Here is an 18,051-nt window from a genome sequence, read left to right as displayed (position 1 = left end):
CAAGAAAGGGATAAAAAAAGATATCCAAGGAATTGAGAATGCCAATTGGCAGTAATCAAGAAGTGGAAAATGAGGGGTTCTGTTTGTAAAATTTCAGCCGCAACTGCCAGGAAAATTGTTTGGGATACAAAGAAAAACCCACAAATAACTTCAGGTGAAATACAGGACTCTCTGAAAACATGTGGCGTGACTGTTTGAAGATGCACAATAAGGAGGCACTTGAAGAAAGATGGGCTGCATGGTCAAGTTGCCTGAAGAAAGCCAATTTCTATGCAAATGTCACAAAGTATCCCACTTACAATAGGCCAAACAGCACAGAGACAAGCCTCAAATCTTCTGGCACAAAGTCATTTGAAGTGATGTGACCAAAATTGAGCTTATTGGCCTTAACCATAAACGCTACATTTGTAATCAACGAGGCCTATGATGAAAGGTACACCATTCCTACTGTGAAACATGGAGGTGGATCGCTGATGTTTTGGGGATGTGTGAGCTACAAAGGCGCAGGAAATTTGTTCAAAATTGATGGCAAGATGAATGCAGTATGTTATCAAAAAATACTAGAGGAACATTTGCATTCATCAGCCAGGAAGCTGCGCATGGGGCGTACTTGGACATTGCAACATGACCCAAATGATCCCAATGATCCAAAACACAAGGCCAAGTTGACTTGTCATTGGCTACAGCAGAATAAAGTGAAGGTTCTGGAGTGATCATCTCAGTAACCTGACCTCAATATCATTGAGCCACTTTGGGGAGATCTCAAACCTGCAATTCATGCAAGACAGCCAAGAATTTCCAGGAACTGGAGGCTTTTTGTCAAGAGGAATGGGCAGCTTTACCATCTGAGAAGATAAAGAGACTCATCCACAAATACCACAAAAGACTTCAAGCTGTCATTGATGTTAAAGGGGGCAATACATGGTATTAGTCATTTGGGTGGTTTCTGTTGCCATTATGATTTAAAAGGAGTAAACACAGTTGATAATAAATGGCTTCAGCCAAACACTAACCATGAGTGAAAGAAAAGTTTTTGTGTTATCATTCATATTCTGTGAAAATTGCCAAGAAATCATCAATTCTGCCAGGATATGTAAACTTATGAGCACAACTGTATAATTGATAGGGCTTTGTAATACTTGTTTGTTATTTCTTTCCCAACCAGCCAGTGCACCCACCAGACTGAGGAGGAAATAACCTATGTAAGCTTCAGGTCACTTTGGGCAGAGCTTACATAGGGCTGAAGACTCTCTTCCCAACCCCACTTTGCAGTGCTTGAATCTTCTGATTGGTCACTTTGGCACTCAAAACTAAGGAGGGGGTGGAAGGGTAGAGAGTCACATGCTCCCTCATCGCTGGGGCTAATGGAATGGTGAAGGAGCGAAAGGAAGGTGAGTAAAAGCAACCGGAGTTTAAACGTTTTGGTTAATGTTTTCTCTGCAGACTTCTTTGTGCTGATGAAGGTTGGGTTCACACTTAATATGGATGTGGCTCACAGCAGGGGTCCGGTGCGTCCCTGTCCTCCTTTTTTAGGGACGAATCAGGCACAAATTTTTGCCTGAATTCAGACCTGAAACTGTGCCAAAGATGCACTGAACCCTTATGCAATGCTCTCTGTGGCTGCCCTGAAGATGTGTGAACCGACTCCATTGAGAGCCGGTCACAATCTCCTGTCATGTGAGTTATATGTGGGAAAACCCCAATTCGCATAAGTGTGAACCCAGCCTAAAACATTTTAATAGTAGTTATTTTTGTATGAATTGTTGGTCTAAAAACAGCTTGTTTAATTTAGCTTTGATAAAAAAAACCTGGAAGCTGATTGGTTTCTATGCAGGGCTTCACCAGATTTCGCACTCTCCAGTTTTAGTAAATAAACCGCTGTTTGATTTAATTATCAGTTATGGGGCACGATTAAAGAGAAGAGAAACAGGGCCTATGCAAAGGTAGTGTTAACATTTATTCATGCCTGGAAATAAATAATTACTAAATACATCTGGGGAGCATAACAAAGCATTTGAATTTTATGACCTGTTATTAAAACGTTTTAAAAGTATTTTTCCCTACAGTAATATTAATGATTTGTATTACAGATCTGTCCAGCTCTCAGACACGCAGGGATGGTCTTACTTAATGCTCTACTTAACACTATACCTGGTAAGTTTGTTTCTATTTATTTATTTTTCCAATCATTTTATCTATATGTTCTATACAGTCACCTCTTTTGTCTCCCACAAAATCCATACATTTGTCTTGGGTGCTTAACATTCAGCAATGGCTAGCCAAAGGTCATTTCAAGCTCCCGACTTTTCTTGTACTCAATCATCCTATCTCTCTACCACCATGGATACTGTGGAGAAATGTATGTGACTGTAGGCAGAACAATTCAAAATATGTAAACTATAACTTAAATCGTTGATAAATGAATATACGCCAAAACCATTGTGGAATGCAATGGCCGCGGCCATTTATTATAGGCAATATTTAAAATTATTTAATATATAACATGAAATTATTTTATTTATTTTTAAACTGACACCAATACTCTATTTTACATTTCCAAGAAAGTTACCATAGAATATACATATGAGCATAACCCAGCAATAAAAATCTTGAGTTATCCAAAAACATGCAACATAAATTTTACCGCCCCTTTTCGTGAGATGCTTCATGATTAGACGTGTGAGGTGGGAGGTGGGAGGTTGGGTGAGAGATCCTTCCCCTTCTGTCTTCTGCCACTGACTGACAGATGATGTTGTATTTAAAAATGATAAATTTATCATCCTTTATTTAAAAATCTTTTACCAGACATATAACTTAAAACTGGACAATAACAATTAAATATGCAAATGATCTTAACCTACTATATTTTTCTTTAAGAAAATGTCATTTTTGCAATTTTGTGTGCCACATCCAATATTTGACTAAAAAGCAGAAAGACCCCTAGTGGTGGACTTTTAAGGCATGTACAATAAGTAGAAATATATAGAGTATAAAATAGATTTATTAATGTTGGGGGTTATTTACGAAAGGCAAATCCACTTTGTACTACAAGTGCACTGTAAGTGCACTTGGAAATGCAGTCACTGTAAATCCGAGGGGGACATACAAGGAAAATAAAAAACAGCATTTTAGCTTGCACATGATTGGATGATAAAATCAGCAGAGCTTCCCCTAATTTCCGATCTACCCCTGCATTAGATTTGAAATGTATGCCCCTAGAACACCTGACAGTGCTCCCTGCATGTTGCCAGGATGTGGAAAAGTCTTACACATGTGGTATTGCCATGCTCAGGAGTAGGGGAATCTATTTTGAGGTGTAATTTTTGGTATGTACATGCTATGTGTTAAAAATATTGTAAAAATAGACAACTTTGTGTAAAAAAAAATGCATTTTCATTTTTTTCCCACATTTTCCAAAAACTTGTAGAAAAAAAGGGCATGTTCAAAATACTCATTATGCCTCATAGATTCTACGTTGGGGTGTTTTCCTTCCAAAATGAGGTTATTTTTTAAGCATTTTCATTGTCCTGGTGATCCAGGGCCTTCAAATTTGCAAGAGGTAGTCAAGAAATGATATGTGTCATTTATGCTCCTAGAACGCCTGATGGTGCTCCTTGCATGTTGGGCCTCTGCATGTGGCCAGGCTGTGGAAAAAGTCTCACAAATGAGGTATCACCATACTCAGGAGGAGTAGTAGAATGTGGTTTGGGGTGTCATTTGTGCTATGCATATGTGGTGTGTGAGAAATAACCTGCTAAAATAACAATTTTGTGAAAAGAAAAGAAAAAAAATCTTGATTTTGCAAAGAATTGTGGGAAAAAAATTCAAATTTCAAAAAACTCACCATGCCTCTAACTAAATACCTTGGAATGTCTACTTTCCAAAAAGGGGTCATTTGGGGGTATTTGTACTTTTCTGGCTTTTTAGGGTTTCAAGAAATGAGATAGGCCATCAGTACTTCAGGTGTGATCAATTTTCAGATATTAGCACCATAGCTTGTGGACTCTATAACTTTCACAAAAACCAAATAGTATACACCGACTTGTTTTTTTTTTACCAAAGATACAGTGGTGTGAAAAAGTGTTTGCCCCCTTCCTCATTTCCTGTTCCTTTGCATGTTTGTCACACTTAAGTGTTTCGGAACATCAAACCAATTTAAACAATAGTCAAGGACAACACAAGTAAATACAAAATGCAATTTGTAAATGAAGGTGTTTATTATTGAAGGTGAAAAAAAATCCAAACCATCATGGCCCTGTGTGAAAAAGTGATTGCCCCCCTTGTTAAAACATACTATAACTGTGGTTGTCCACACCTGAGTTCAATTTCTCTAGCCACACCCAGGCCTGATTATTGCCACACCTGTTCACAATCAAGGCATCACTTAAATAGGAGCTGCTTGACACAGTAAGGTCCACCAGAAGATCCTTAAAAGCTACACATCATGCCGAGACCCAAAGAAATTCAGGAACAATTGAGAAAGAAAGTAATTGAGATCTATCAGTCTGGAAAGGGTTATAAAACCATTTCCAAAGCTTTGGGAATCCAGCGAACCACAGTGAGAGCCATTATCTACAAATGGCGAAGACATGGAACAGTGGTGAACCTTCCCAGGAGTGGCCGGCCGCCCAAAATTACCCCAAGAGCGCAGCGACGACTCATCCAAGAGGTCACAAAAGACCCCACAACAACGTCCAAGGAACTTCAGGCCTCACTTGCCTCAGTTAAGGTCAGCGTTCATGCCTCCACCATCAGGAAAAGACTGGGCAAAAATAGCCTGCATGGCAGAGTTCCAAGGAGAAAACCACTGCTGAGCAAAAAGAACATCAAAGCTCGTCTCAATTTCTCCACAACACATCTTGATGATCCCCAAGACTTTTGGGACAACATTCTGTGGACCGATGAGACAAAAGTGGAACTCTTTGGAAGGTGTGTGTCCAAGTATATCTGGCGTAGAAGGAACACTGCATTTCATAAAAAGAACATTATACCAACAGTAAAATATGGTGGTGGTAGTGTGATGGTCTGGGGCTGTTTTGCTGCTTCAGGACCTGGAAGACTTGCCGTGATAAAAGGAACTATGAATTCTGCTGTCTACCAAGAGATCCTGAAGGAGAATGTCCGACCATCTGTTCGTGTACTCAAGCTGAAACGAACTTGGGTTCTGCAGCAGGACAATGATCCTAAACACACCAGCAAGTCCACCACCGAATGGCTGAAGAAAAACAAAATGAAGACTTTGGAGTGGCCTAGCCAAAGTCCTGACCTGAATCCTATTGAGATGTTGTGGTATGACCTTAAAAAGGCCGTTCATGCTCGAAAACCCTCTAATGTAACTGAATTAGGACAATTCTGCAAAGATGAGTGGGCCAAAATTCCTCCAGGACGCTGTAAAAGCCTCATTGCACGTTATCGCAAACGCTTGGTTGCAGTTTTTGCTGCTAAGGGTGGCCCAACCAGTTATTAGGTTTAGGAGGCAATCACTTTTTCACACAGGGCCATGATGGTTTGGATTTTTTTTCACCTTTAATAATAAACACCTTCATTTACAAATTGCATTTTGTGTTTACTTGTGTTGTCCTTGACTATTGTTTAAATTGGTTTGATGTTCCGAAACACTTAAGTGTGACAAACATGCAAAGGAACAGGAAATGAGGAAGGGGGCAAACACTTTTTCACACCATTGTATGTAGCAGTATCAATTTTGGCCAAAATTTCTGAAGAAAAATTACTAATTTGCTAAATTTTATAACAGAAACAAAGAAAAAAAATTTACAGATTTTTATAGCGCAAAAAATAAAAAACCCGGCGGTGATTAAATACCGCCAAAAGAAAGCTCTATTTGTGTGAAAAAAAGCACAAAAAATTCATATAGGTACAGTGTTGCATGACTGAGTAATTGTCATTCAAAATGTGAGAGCACTGAAAGCTGAAAATTGGTCTGGTTAGGAAAGGGGTTTAAGTGCCCAATGGGTAAGCGGTTAAGCTTGTCAACTGCATCAATTAATCCCTCTTATGGCCAGTCCTCTGCTTTGCCAATGCAAATGATACGGTATACACAATACCAACACTGCCAGGCGAATTACTTTATTAATGTGCCCAATCACCACGCGCTCCTGAGCCAACCAGGTTTACACAGCCACATACTGTTTATCTCTTCTTCCGATAATAGATTAACTGTACTCACAATATTCATCAAACACGATCCTTTCCCAGCTGAGAACATGATGAGGCAAGGGTTTGCTTTGCTTGAACTTTACTGAATAATTTCAAAAGTTAACAGATTTCAACAGTCCATAAATTAGTAATTCTTAAATAAATGTGACACTCATGAAAATCCATAACGTTTGGCAATAAAATGCAATAGCACAACTTTCCAACTCCTGGATTACTGAAATGGTTCCATTATTTCCAGGAGGGGTTCTATTTACACTTCAGACATGCCGCTCATAGCTAAATAGGCCCTAGGCCTTCTCTGGTCCCCATAGCTTCCCCCAGGCCCAGGGGGCGCCATCCTGCTAAGAGGAAACAGCCTCCTCATATGCTGCCAACCTCCACGACAAGACCCAGATTGACTCCACCCATCCCAATAATAGGCAGAGGGCAGGCCTGGCCAGGGATATACCTCTAAACAGGAGGACCACTAAATAAAACAGAATACTAAATGTAACCACTGCCTATATGTATAATAGTGGTTTTGCTGATTTTAAATAATAAAAAACCTTGCATGTAAATTTTAAATATGAGCTGATAGCCAAGCCTTTGCAAAATACAACAATCTTACCTTGGGCAATTTCACAAGTTCATACTATAGAAATTGTTTTTGTCTTATTATTATCTCTTATCCTTGGACATGACCTGCGAAGTCACCACAATTGATTAGCTTGTAGCAGTAAAAACAGCTATGATTCTGCAATGTAACATCCTGAAAGAAAATATATCCAGTAAACATTTCGAGTTTGAGATTAAGAAGTCTGGCACTTCCTTCTATAACAGATGTTCTGTCCCTGAAGTTATAAATAATAAGAGGGTCAACGTTCATTCTATCTTGTAACAATGCAGACATCAAAATTAGGTCCAAAAGTTACCTGTAAAAAAACAAAAGTTTAATTTATTTTTTTTACCTTTTCCTGGGCTTCTGTCCATGACTCCTAGGCGAGGGTGATGTTAGGTTTTCTGGGTAATACAGAGCAGCCCAAAACTCAGGAATGACATGCTTAGAATGCATTGGAGTGTCGTGCAAGATTTCGCTTGCTCTGCAGGAATTTTCCTAGAAGGATAGGGATGTCACACCCAGCTATTGCACGAGACAAGGGTAAAGTAATTTTAGAACCAAACTTTTTTCTTTTCAGGTCATATTTTGACCTACTATTAGCTGGCAATGTATACAGGGGGTGCCTAGACAGTATATGCATACATTGCTTTGCACTGTAAGCAGGGCTGTCTTAATGAGTGGGCACACCTGGGCACAGCCCAGGGGCCCCAGCCACATGGGGGGCTCCTACACTTTTCCCAAAGCAGCTGGTCCTTGAGCCCACGCTGCCCCAAAAAAATTGGGGGCCCCATGATGGCACTGAGAGTGATGGATACACAGGGGAGGCAGGCTGGCAGCGGTGTACCGTGCTGTGCAGAACGATATCTATTATTTCACAGCCAGCAGGGAGGGAAGGGGCGGGGTGTGGCCGGAGCACAAGTGATGCTCTGACCCCGCCCCATGCAGCTTGAATGCTCTGGACTCGGAAAGAAAAACATACCAGGTAAATAAAGAAAAAAAAAAGCATAATAACATCATGCAACCTCCAGATCATGCCATAACTTTTGCGTGAGACCTCCCAATACAACGCTGGACTTTCCATACAATACTTTACCATATATACCAATAATAAATCAGGACAGCGAGATAAACACAGAGTTACTACCATACCCAATCATAGAGTACCATCAGGTATACAAAGTACCCATTAGCAGTTGGAACTTTTAGCTGCCCAGGCCATCTCTCTGTGACAGAATAGTATGTGTAGACAAGGTAGAGTATAGCCATTGGGCCCATATTTTTTTTAACTTTTTGGAGCAATTTCTGTGCAGGCAACAATTTTGTACCCAGCTCCTTCAATTTTGTTTAAGTCTGTCAAGTCAGGCAGTGCCAACGGGGCCACCCATGGCTCAAATTTTATCCAATTAAGCAAGTATAAGTGTCATACATGGCTAACCTTAGGGGTCTATTTATCTATTTTTTTATATCAGATTCACACTTTGTCAGGATTGACACATTTTTACAAATTAATCTGTTTAGAATCGGGTGAAAGATGTGTAAATATTGTGTGAAAACATTTATAAATAGAAACAACCTTTTCCTGAAAGGCTCCATGGCAGCATACGTGTGGGTAGCCCCGCCTCCACGATTACCCAATAGGACCCAACTCCCATAAATCTTTGCTCCTGGCCACTATCAGTGTTCCTTTTTTGTCCTCCCCAGTAGGACCAGATGGTTTCTTTCCTGGAAATAAAACTTCACGACGATCGATTGGCTGATTGACTGAGAAATTTTCCTCCGATAGGCCCTGACTGTTAAGCAGGGTATGGAGAGTATTTGCAGAGTAGCGCTGAAGAAAGGATTTCCTACCTGAGTGCGCACGGTCTGTGTCCCGTTGTTATGGGTGACCATTATCTGCTGGAGGTATGGCGTGTGTGTTCCAGTCCGTTCGGCCAGGTGATCGTTGGTGGAGTGGTGAGCCTTTTATCTATCCATGGCAGCATTGTATTTGTGTGTATTTCTTTTGTTTGTCTTGCGGTCTCCTCCATGCCGTTTGCGTTCGCTTCCGCGTTCCAGCAAACCTCTCTCCTACTTCCGGGTTATGCAGGCGTTCTGCGCATGTGCGAACCCGGTATGAGACCGAGGCTTGGTTCCCGCGCATGCGCGCGAGCGCCTCGCGTCTGACGTCGGCGATGACGTCACGGGCGCCAAATTTAAAAGGCTTTGGAAGCTGTCAGAACCCTGGGAATGTTTGCAGTGGTCGCAGCGACTTCCCGGGGCTGTCAGCGCGGCGGTTTAAGGTAAGAGCGTGTCCCTTAGGCTGGGGAAATGCTTTTAAAAAAAAAAAAAAAAAAATGTGTGTTTTATTTTTCTCTTTAGTTGCAGTGTTTCTTAAACTGTGGGTTTATTGTGAATATGGACGCCTTACTGCCTCCTAGTGGCCAGCCCGCTCATGTTAGGTAGGTCTTTAGTATTTATGCTTTTTATATATTGGAGAGAGTGTTTGGCATAGGTAGGATTGACTGTATATCCTTTTCTCTCTCTGTCTGTTTTACCCTTACAGCCCTTCTGGGTCTGATCCACAACCTAACACTTCTAGACGCAGTGGATCATCAAGATCACACCGCCATAAATCCTCCTCAAGATCTAGCCAGCATAGGTCAAGATCTGAACAGCATAATAAGAATTATTCTCACCCCCCTGCTGCTCACTCCAGCAAGCGTACGGAAAAATCATGCTGGGGGTGCAGGATGCCTGTTCCTTCGGACGTATCCTTATGCGATCATTGCTTCTCCAAAGCTGCAGATGAAAGGGATGATGCAGACCAGCGTTTGGAGTCAATAGTAAGACGGGTTGTGAAGGAGTCTCTGCAGGAGAGGGACGCTCTACAGCTGTGTGAATCCCCGTCAGAATTATTGGCTCCTCCACCTGGAGAGAACCCATTGCAGGAGACATGGGAATCCTCTCAGCCAAGCCGCCTATCTGCTCCCATCTCAGATAGTGAATCTGACTGTGAGGATCCTGGTTTAGGTTTTGACTATGGACTGGTGCCTTCTTTGGTCAAAGCAGTGAGAGAGGCTCTGAAGTGGGAAGACCCTGTTACTTCCCCACCAAAGCAGAGAAAGTTTTTTAAACAGCTCAATAAGGAGCGACAATTTTTTCCCTTCCTTTCAGAGTTGGGTGACATTATTACCGAGGAATGGAGCAAGGTGGATAAAAAGGGTTCCATGCAGTCAAAAATCCTGAAATTATATCCCTTTAAAGAAGAGGATGTGAAGCACCTGGAGTCAGCACCACTGGTGGATGCAGCGCTCATGCGTTTGGTGAGATATGTAACCCTACCCTTAGAGGATACGGTATCCTTTAAAGATCCTTTGGAAAGGCGGATCGATTCAGACCTTAAGAGGATATATCTGACTTCTGGAATGGCTTGCAAACCAGTGCTTGCAATGGCAGCGGTATCCAAGGCCATAGAATCCTGGGCTGATTCTGTAGAGGAATTCCTGAGGGGTATTTCTATTGAATCAGCAAAAGACTCCCCTATTCAAGAAATCAGGATGGCGTCTGCCTTTTTGGGGGAGGCATCTATTGATGTTATCCGCCTGATATCTCGGGATATGTTAGCAGCAGTCTCAGCTCGCCGTGCGTTATGGCTCCGTCCATGGCTGGCGGATCCAGCATCCAAACAGGCCTGGTGCCGTATTCCCTTTGAGGGGTCATCTTTGTTTGGTAACAAGCTGGATACTGCCATATCCCGGGCTACAGGTGGGAAATCTGGGTTTCTTCCCCAGGACAGACGTCTTCAAAATCAAAGGCGTCCATTTCCTAGAAGACAAGGCCCTGATCGTGCCAGGGAGGCGCGGAGCTATAGACCTGGTCGAGAATTCTCAAGGTCATGGAGATCCAGGCAATCTTCTTTCAAAAATACCTCAAAAGGGGGTTCGTCCGGCAAGCAGGATTCCGCGAAATCCTTTTGAAATTGGGCCCGCTCAAACTTGTCAGGTGGGGGCTCGTCTTCTCCACTTCAGGCATGTTTGGGCGGCCTCAATTCGGGATTTTTGGACTGTAAAAACAATTTCCTCAGGTCACAAGTGGGGTTTTATCAGCACCCCAAAGCTAAGATTTATTCCCACAAATCTTCCAGAATCAAAAGAGAAGAAACAAGTCCTATTGACCTACGTGAACTCTTTACTGGATCAAGGCGCAGCCGTTCCCGTTCCAGAAGAAGAACGTGGAGAGGGCATGTATTCCCCTTTGTTTCTGGTTCAAAAGAAAAATGGCACATGGAGGCCGGTAATAGATTTGACCCATCTCAATTCCTTCATTCGCAAAGAGAAGTTCAAGATGGAATCTCTGCTTACCATCCAGCAGTCCGTGTATCTGGGGGACTGGATGATATCAGTCGATTTGAAGGACGCTTACTTCCATGTTCCCGTGGCAAAGGAGTTTCAACAATACCTCCGCTTTGCAGTAGGCATTCAACATCTTCAATTTACATGTCTTCCCTTTGGGTTAACAACGTCCCCACGGGTCTTCTCCAAAGTTCTTTTGGCAGTTGTGGCCTTTCTCAGAGTCAAAGGTGTTCGTCTCCATCACTATCTCGACGACCTTCTTCTGCTATCCCAGAACAAAGATCAGCTCTTGGAGCACAAAGACCTAGTCATCTCCACTCTACAGGAGTTCGGGTGGCTTCTGAACTTAGAAAAGAGTCACCTAGATCCAACTCAGTCTCTTGTTTTCCTAGGGGCGCAGTTCAACACAGCAGAAGGTACTATCGCCCTTCCAGAAGAGAAGGTTGGAGTCATACGAGACAGGATTCATGCAGCCCTTGCAGCATCCCATCTCTCGGCTCTCCAATGTCTGAGGGTGATTGGCACAATGTCAGCCACCATTCCCATGGTAAAGTGGGCCCAGTGGCACACTCGTCCCTTTCAGAAGGGGTTTCTACAACAGTGGGACTTATCCAGCCAGACACAGCGCATATTCCTCACTCCAGCCATGAGGACGTCTCTTCTTTGGTGGCTACAGGGGAAGAACCTGCGCAACCACCATTCAATCATTCCCATCTCATGGGTCACGGTAACTTCAGATGCCAGCAACCGAGGATGGGGCGCTCACTGCCTTTCGGAGGTCGCTCAGGGCAGGTGGACGTTTCCATCACAGAGAGTCGTCTCCAATGTTCTGGAGCTAAGAGCGGCCTTCCAGGCGCTTCGGTCATTCCATCATCTGACAGCGAATGCCTCGGTCATGCTAAGGTTGGACAACACAACCGCGGTGGCTTACGTAAAGAAGCAAGGGGGAACTCGCAGCTGGTCCCTGTTACAGGAGACGGAGCCAATAATGAATTGGGCTCAGAAGAATTTGTCCAACCTTTCTGCAGTCTACATCCCAGGGGTGCAGAATGTTCAGGCGGACTTCCTATCGCGTGTCGAGTTGGACAACAACGAGTGGTCTCTACACCGGGAAGTATTCGATTGGCTCCTGACCTTAGGATTGTCCCTGGAAGTCGACTTGTTCGCTTCCCCGTGCAATCGGAAGCTTCCGAAATATTACTCAAGGTTCAGGGATCCCCAGGCATATGGGATAGATGCCCTCACAGAACATTGGAAGTTTCAGACAGCTTACGCCTTCCCTCCAGTTCCGGTGATCCTGCAATTCCTTCGGAGACTCAGGTCAGAGAAGGCGGAGATTCTCGCAGTAATTCCTTTCTGGCCCAACAGACCTTGGTTCCCTCTACTGCTGCTCCTCAGTTATCAAGAGCCAGTTCCCCTGCCTCTCAGGTCGGATTTGCTATCTCAAGGCACAAGGTTACATCCATGCCCATCATGTCTGAACCTCAAGGTATGGTTTTTGAGAGGGAAAGGCTAGAAGCTCTTGGTTGTCCGGAAGAGGTCATCCCAACCCTTCTCAATTCCAGACGCGGGAGTACTAATAGGGTATATGAGCGTATATGGTCCAAGTTTTCGGCCCATATGTCCTCCAGAGAAAATTCTTGCAGTTCTCCAACAATACAAGACATACTAAGCTTTCTTCAAACAGGCCTTGATTTACCTCTAGCTATCAGTTCATTGAGAGTCCAAGTATCGGCTATTTCAGCCTTTACGGGTATTTCCTGGGCAAACCATGCACTGGTACAACAATTCTTCAAGGGAGCTACTAGGCTCAGACCCCAAAGAAAACCAAGGTTTCCTAAATGGGACCTCCCTTTAGTGCTGGATTTTCTCTCAAACCTTGGAAAGGATTCTACGGAGCCTCTGTCCATAAGGGATCTCACTCTCAAGACCATCTTCTTGGTAGCTATAACCTCAGCCAAGAGAGTTTCTGAGATTAGGAATCTAGGTTCGGAAGAACCCTTTCTGACTTTCTTTCCAGATAGGGCAGTATTGATTCCCATGTTGGGATCGCATCCCAAAGTAACCTCGGTCTTCCATGAGAATCAGGAAATTGTGCTTCCCACTTTCAAAAACTCAGAGAGTCAGGATGTTCATCCTCTGGACGTAGGACACGCGCTGAAACAATATTTGGAAGTCACAGCTCCCTTTAGACAAACGAAATTTCTTTTTGTTCTCCCTCATGGCAAGAATAAAGGATTGCAAGCTTCGGCTAGATCTATCTCTACCTGGATCATTCAGATCATTCAGAGGGCGTACAGAGCAAAGGGCTTGGCTCCTCCTGAGGCATTAACAGCTCATTCAACACGGAGTATTTCAACATCGTGGGCAGCTTCTCGCCATGTGGCGCCTGAAGTTATTTGCAGAGCGGCCTCTTGGTCTTCTATTAATACCTTTGTTTCTCATTACTGTGTAGAGCCAGCGGCTCTGTCTTCTGTTAATTTTGGTTTGCAAGTTTTGTCGGTTGACAATGCTAAATAAACTTTTGTTCTTTGCTCGACATTTTGCCCACCCGGGTGTGTTTGGCGAGTTATTTCCCACACGTATGCTGCCATGGAGCCTTTCAGGAAAACGGAAAATTTATATCAAATACTTACCGTAATTTTCCTTTCCTGATAGGCTCCATGGCAGCAGGAGTTCCCTCCCAAATGTCTGGAGTCGGCTAGTTACGGAACACTGATAGTGGCCAGGAGCAAAGATTTATGGGAGTTGGGTCCTATTGGGTAATCGTGGAGGCGGGGCTACCCACACGTATGCTGCCATGGAGCCTATCAGGAAAGGAAAATTACGGTAAGTATTTGATATAAATTTTCCGTTTTTTTTTTCTATTGGTTTTGAATAGAATGGGGGAAAGTTAAGTTGGCCATACATAGACAGAAATTTGGCTGGTTCAGCAGGGACCATCTGAATTTGGAACCATGTATGGGCAGGCTGATTGTACCCAAGTCGATCAAACGATTGACTTGGGTACAACCAGCCTATTGACTTACTGGCAGCAGCTATAATTGATCAAACCATTTTCATTCTGTAACTTATTTTTGCCATCAGTATAAAATAATAATTTCCAGCTACAATACATTCTGTGGCCTTGCTCTGGCAGTAGGGTTGGGATCTGGGAGAGGGATTCATGCCCACTATGGTTCACAAAATAATGGATGAGGAGGTTGGGAACTGTCCAATTGTCCTATGCCTCACACAAAGTCCCACACGTTTTTATTTCCTTATCAAAATAATGGGTGAGGTGGACTTAACCTGTGTATAGGCATATTGAGTTCTTTACCTATTAATAATGATTCTCTCTATCATTCCAGTGAAGAATCCAGTAGACGATTACATAGGCATAGACTATTCCCTGATGAGTCAGCCTCTTGTGTCTGAGGACAGTATGGATATGGATTTCAGGGTAAGTGAAATCTCTAATCTGTGCAATGATGTTTTCACAACAATGTTACGTTGAGGTCAGTCAGTGTGCTGTAGCCGAAATAGGGGAAGATATAGACTACGGTTATCCAAAACAGATGAGTGGAATGTATTTGGTAAATTTATCAATCTTGCCTTCAGTTATGTTTTGCTGAAACAAAAACTTTCATGCCGCGTACACACGATCGGAATTATGGTCGGAAAAAGCTCTGATGGTTTTCCCGACGGAATTCCGCTCAAGCTGTCTTGCCTACACACGGTCACACCAAATTCCGACTGTCAAGAAAGCAGTGACATACAACACTATGACGAGCCGAGAAAAAATCAAGTTCAATGCTTCCGAGCATGTGTCGAATTGTTTCCGAGCATGCGTAGGAATTTTGCGAGTCGGAATTGCTACAGACGATCGGAATTTCCGATAGAAACTTTTTCCGTCTGAAAAATTGAGAACATACTCTCAAATTTTTGCTGGCGGCAATTCAGCCAGATAAATTCCGATGGAGCCTACACACGGTCGCATTTTCCGATGAAAAGCTCTCATCGGTCTTTTGCTGGCCGAAATTCCGATTGTGTGTACGTGGCATAAGTTTTGATCATCGAGCTTATTAGGTTAAATTGACTTTGTTTTCTTTACTTTTCCTTTTTTTGTGTGATAGTTATGTGTGTATTGTTGCTTTAAGGCCTCTTTCACACCGGAAGCCAGGGAGCAATAAAACAGACATTTGAGGCATGGGTTTTAAAACCCCCATGACCACTCACCTAAAGCCTGGAGGGGGCTGTTCATATGCTGTGACCCTTTTGCTTTGCCTTAATGGCTGGGACAAATCTAACACCACATCTTGAGTTGACAGACAGCACCACTGGTGGCCCATTCAAACCCACAGGGCCATGCTACAGTTTACAGCAAGTAAGTTCCTCGGGAGGAAGTAGAGAGGAGACATTGCTGGAAGTGGCAGCAGAGAAGTGTTTACGTTACTAAGCTATGTGAATGTTTTCCTTCATTTATATATATGAGACACATCATTTGCCCTACGTCCATTTGCCTTCCATTGAAATCATCTTTTCCTGGAAAGATCTGTGATGGCGGAGCTAGTAAGGGGTAGGGAACCTCGGCTCTCCAGCTGTTTTGAAACTACAAGTCCCATGAGACATTGCAAGACCCTAACAATCACAGGCATGGCTCCTAGAGGCAGGAGGCATGATGGGATTTGTAGTTTCAAAACAGCTGGAGAGCCAAGGTTCCCTACCCTGCTGGACCACGCACATCATCTGTTAATTATTATTTTTTTGCACCATTGTATGAACTTTACTCATCATTCCATTATTTTTTGGATTTCACTTGCACATTGTGGTATTGTTTGTTCACCATTTCATTGACTTTATTAACGCTGAAATATTTTTTGTTTTAGTTTACAGAAAGTGACTGATTTGTGGTTGTGGTGCATTAGTCCCATTGTAAATTGCCATTTAGCAAAAAATAAAGAAATTACACATTCAGGAGGCAGCAGGAGTGTCTCCTGAATGCCTCACAGCAGCTGTTTGGCCGCACTCTAAAAAGTGATCCACCGCAGATCAATTTTCTGAGAATGGGTTAGTGTGAGCCTAGCTAAATGTGTTATCTTACTAAAATGTTTATGAAAATAATGAGGCTAATGAAGGCTGTTTTTGGCAAGAAGAGGTGCAGGATAGTAGCAGGCTAGATTCACATCTGTGAGATGCAGAACTTGCGGTAACTGTTCTGTACTGTATATAGTTACATAGTTAGTCAGGTTGAAAAAAGACACAAGTCCATCTAGTTCAACCATAAAAATAAAATAAAATAAACCACATCACACAGATTTCAGCAGTTTCAGCTCATGAAATACATTTTGCCAACAAATTTGGGTCACTATATTGTTTAAAAATGTCTCCTGTGTTTGATTGTACATTCATACACTCTAATGATGCTCATACATTATTTGTTATCTTTAGGGTATGTTTTATTCCCTGAATGCAGAGAATGACACAATTCCTAACACATCTCCAACCCTGCACATAAAACAGAAGGAACGCATGGTGTATATTGCTCTCTCTGAGTATTTCTTTGACTCTGCAATGTATGCGTACTTTCGATCGGGTGTGCTCAGCCTGGAAATTGCTAATGAACAGGTAAGTGTACTTATGTACTATAATTTCATGTATTTCACAAAAAGTTTCAATCACCACCTACTGGCCGTTCTACTTGCTTTGCACACTGAGCACATGAGTAGAATCTCTCTAGAAAGATGCAATTGCACGTTTGTTGTTCAAGAGACATTTTAGTATTCCCGCAACCAGTGGCGTTGCTAGGGGGTGGCTTTTGGGGCTATAGCCCTGAATCTGGGGCCCATAGATCAGAGTCTCTGCAGGAGTCCCCAAGGGGAGGGGAAGCTCTCTGGGGGCCCTGATGCCCTGATGTAAGTGGGGGGCTCTCTGGGGACCCTGTTGCTAAGGGGGAGGTTCTCTGTGGACCCTGATTTTAAGGGGGGAGGTTCTCTGTGGACCCTGATTTTAAGGGGGGAGGTTCTCTGTGGACCCTGATTTTAAGGGGGGAGGTTCTCTGTGGACCCTGATTTTAAGGGGGGAGGTTCTCTGTGGACCCTGATTTTAAGGGGGGAGGTTCTCTGTGGACCCTGATTTTAAGGGGGGAGGTTCTCTGTGGACCCTGATTTTAAGGGGGGAGGTTCTCTGTGGACCCTGATTTTAAGGGGGGAGGTTCTCTGTGGACCCTGATTTTAAGGGGGGAGGTTCTCTGTGGACCTTGATTTTAAGGGGGGAGGTTCTCTGTGGACCCTGATTTTAAGGGGGGAGGTTCTCTGTGGACCCTGATTTTAAGGGGGGGGGTTCTCTGGGGACCCTGATGAAAGGGGGGCTCTCTGGGGACCATGATGAAAGGGGGGGCTCTCTGGGGACCCTGATGAAAGGGGGGGCTCTCTGGGGACCCTGATGAAAGGGGGGGCTCTCTGGGGACCCTGATGAAAGGGGGGGCTCTCTGGGGACCCTGATGAAAGGGGGGGCTCTCTGGGGACCCTGATGTAAAGGGGGGCTCTCTGGGGACCCTGATGTAAAGGGGGGCTCTCTGGGGACCCTGATGTAAAGGAGGGGGCTCTCTGGGGACCCTGATGTAAAGGAGGGGGCTCTCTGGGGACCCTGATGTAAAGGAGGGGGCTCTCTGGGGACCCTGATGTAAGGGAGGGCTCTCTGGGGACCCTGATGTAAGTGGGGGGGCTTTCTGGGCACCCTGATGTAAGTGGGGGCTCTCTGGGGATACACACACACACACACGTTTATTACTGTATATACATGTATATGCCCACCCAAGCATATGACTTTATTTACTACACTGCTATGGGCTCTAGCCCCAGATCTTTTGTAGACCTAGCAACACCCCTGCCCGCAACCCATGTGTAGGCCTGATCCAGTTTAATATACAGTAGTCTAATAAATAGAGATAGTAGGAAGCTCAGA

At 43.7% G+C, this 18,051-nt stretch overlaps 1 protein-coding gene across 1 annotated transcript in view; it reads left to right on the top strand.

Moving 5' to 3' along the window:
- Positions 1–18,051, top strand: part of PLTP (phospholipid transfer protein) — a 110,376-nt gene that overhangs the window by 67,642 nt on the left and 24,683 nt on the right. The window contains exons 7-9 of the mRNA XM_077459232.1: positions 2,091–2,154; positions 14,457–14,548; positions 16,537–16,713. Of these exons, the coding sequence (XP_077315358.1) occupies positions 2,091–2,154; positions 14,457–14,548; positions 16,537–16,713 (333 nt within the window). The remainder of the gene's footprint in view (positions 1–2,090; positions 2,155–14,456; positions 14,549–16,536; positions 16,714–18,051) is intronic.

Source organism: Lithobates pipiens, unplaced genomic scaffold, assembly GCF_037356315.1.
Source record: "Lithobates pipiens isolate NorthernLeopardFrog02 unplaced genomic scaffold, aLitPip1_a1.2 Scaffold_28, whole genome shotgun sequence".
Lineage (NCBI taxonomy): Eukaryota > Metazoa > Chordata > Amphibia > Anura > Ranidae > Lithobates > Lithobates pipiens.
Note: the sequence above shows the minus strand (reverse complement) of the source record. Positions and strands in the feature narration are given on the sequence as shown.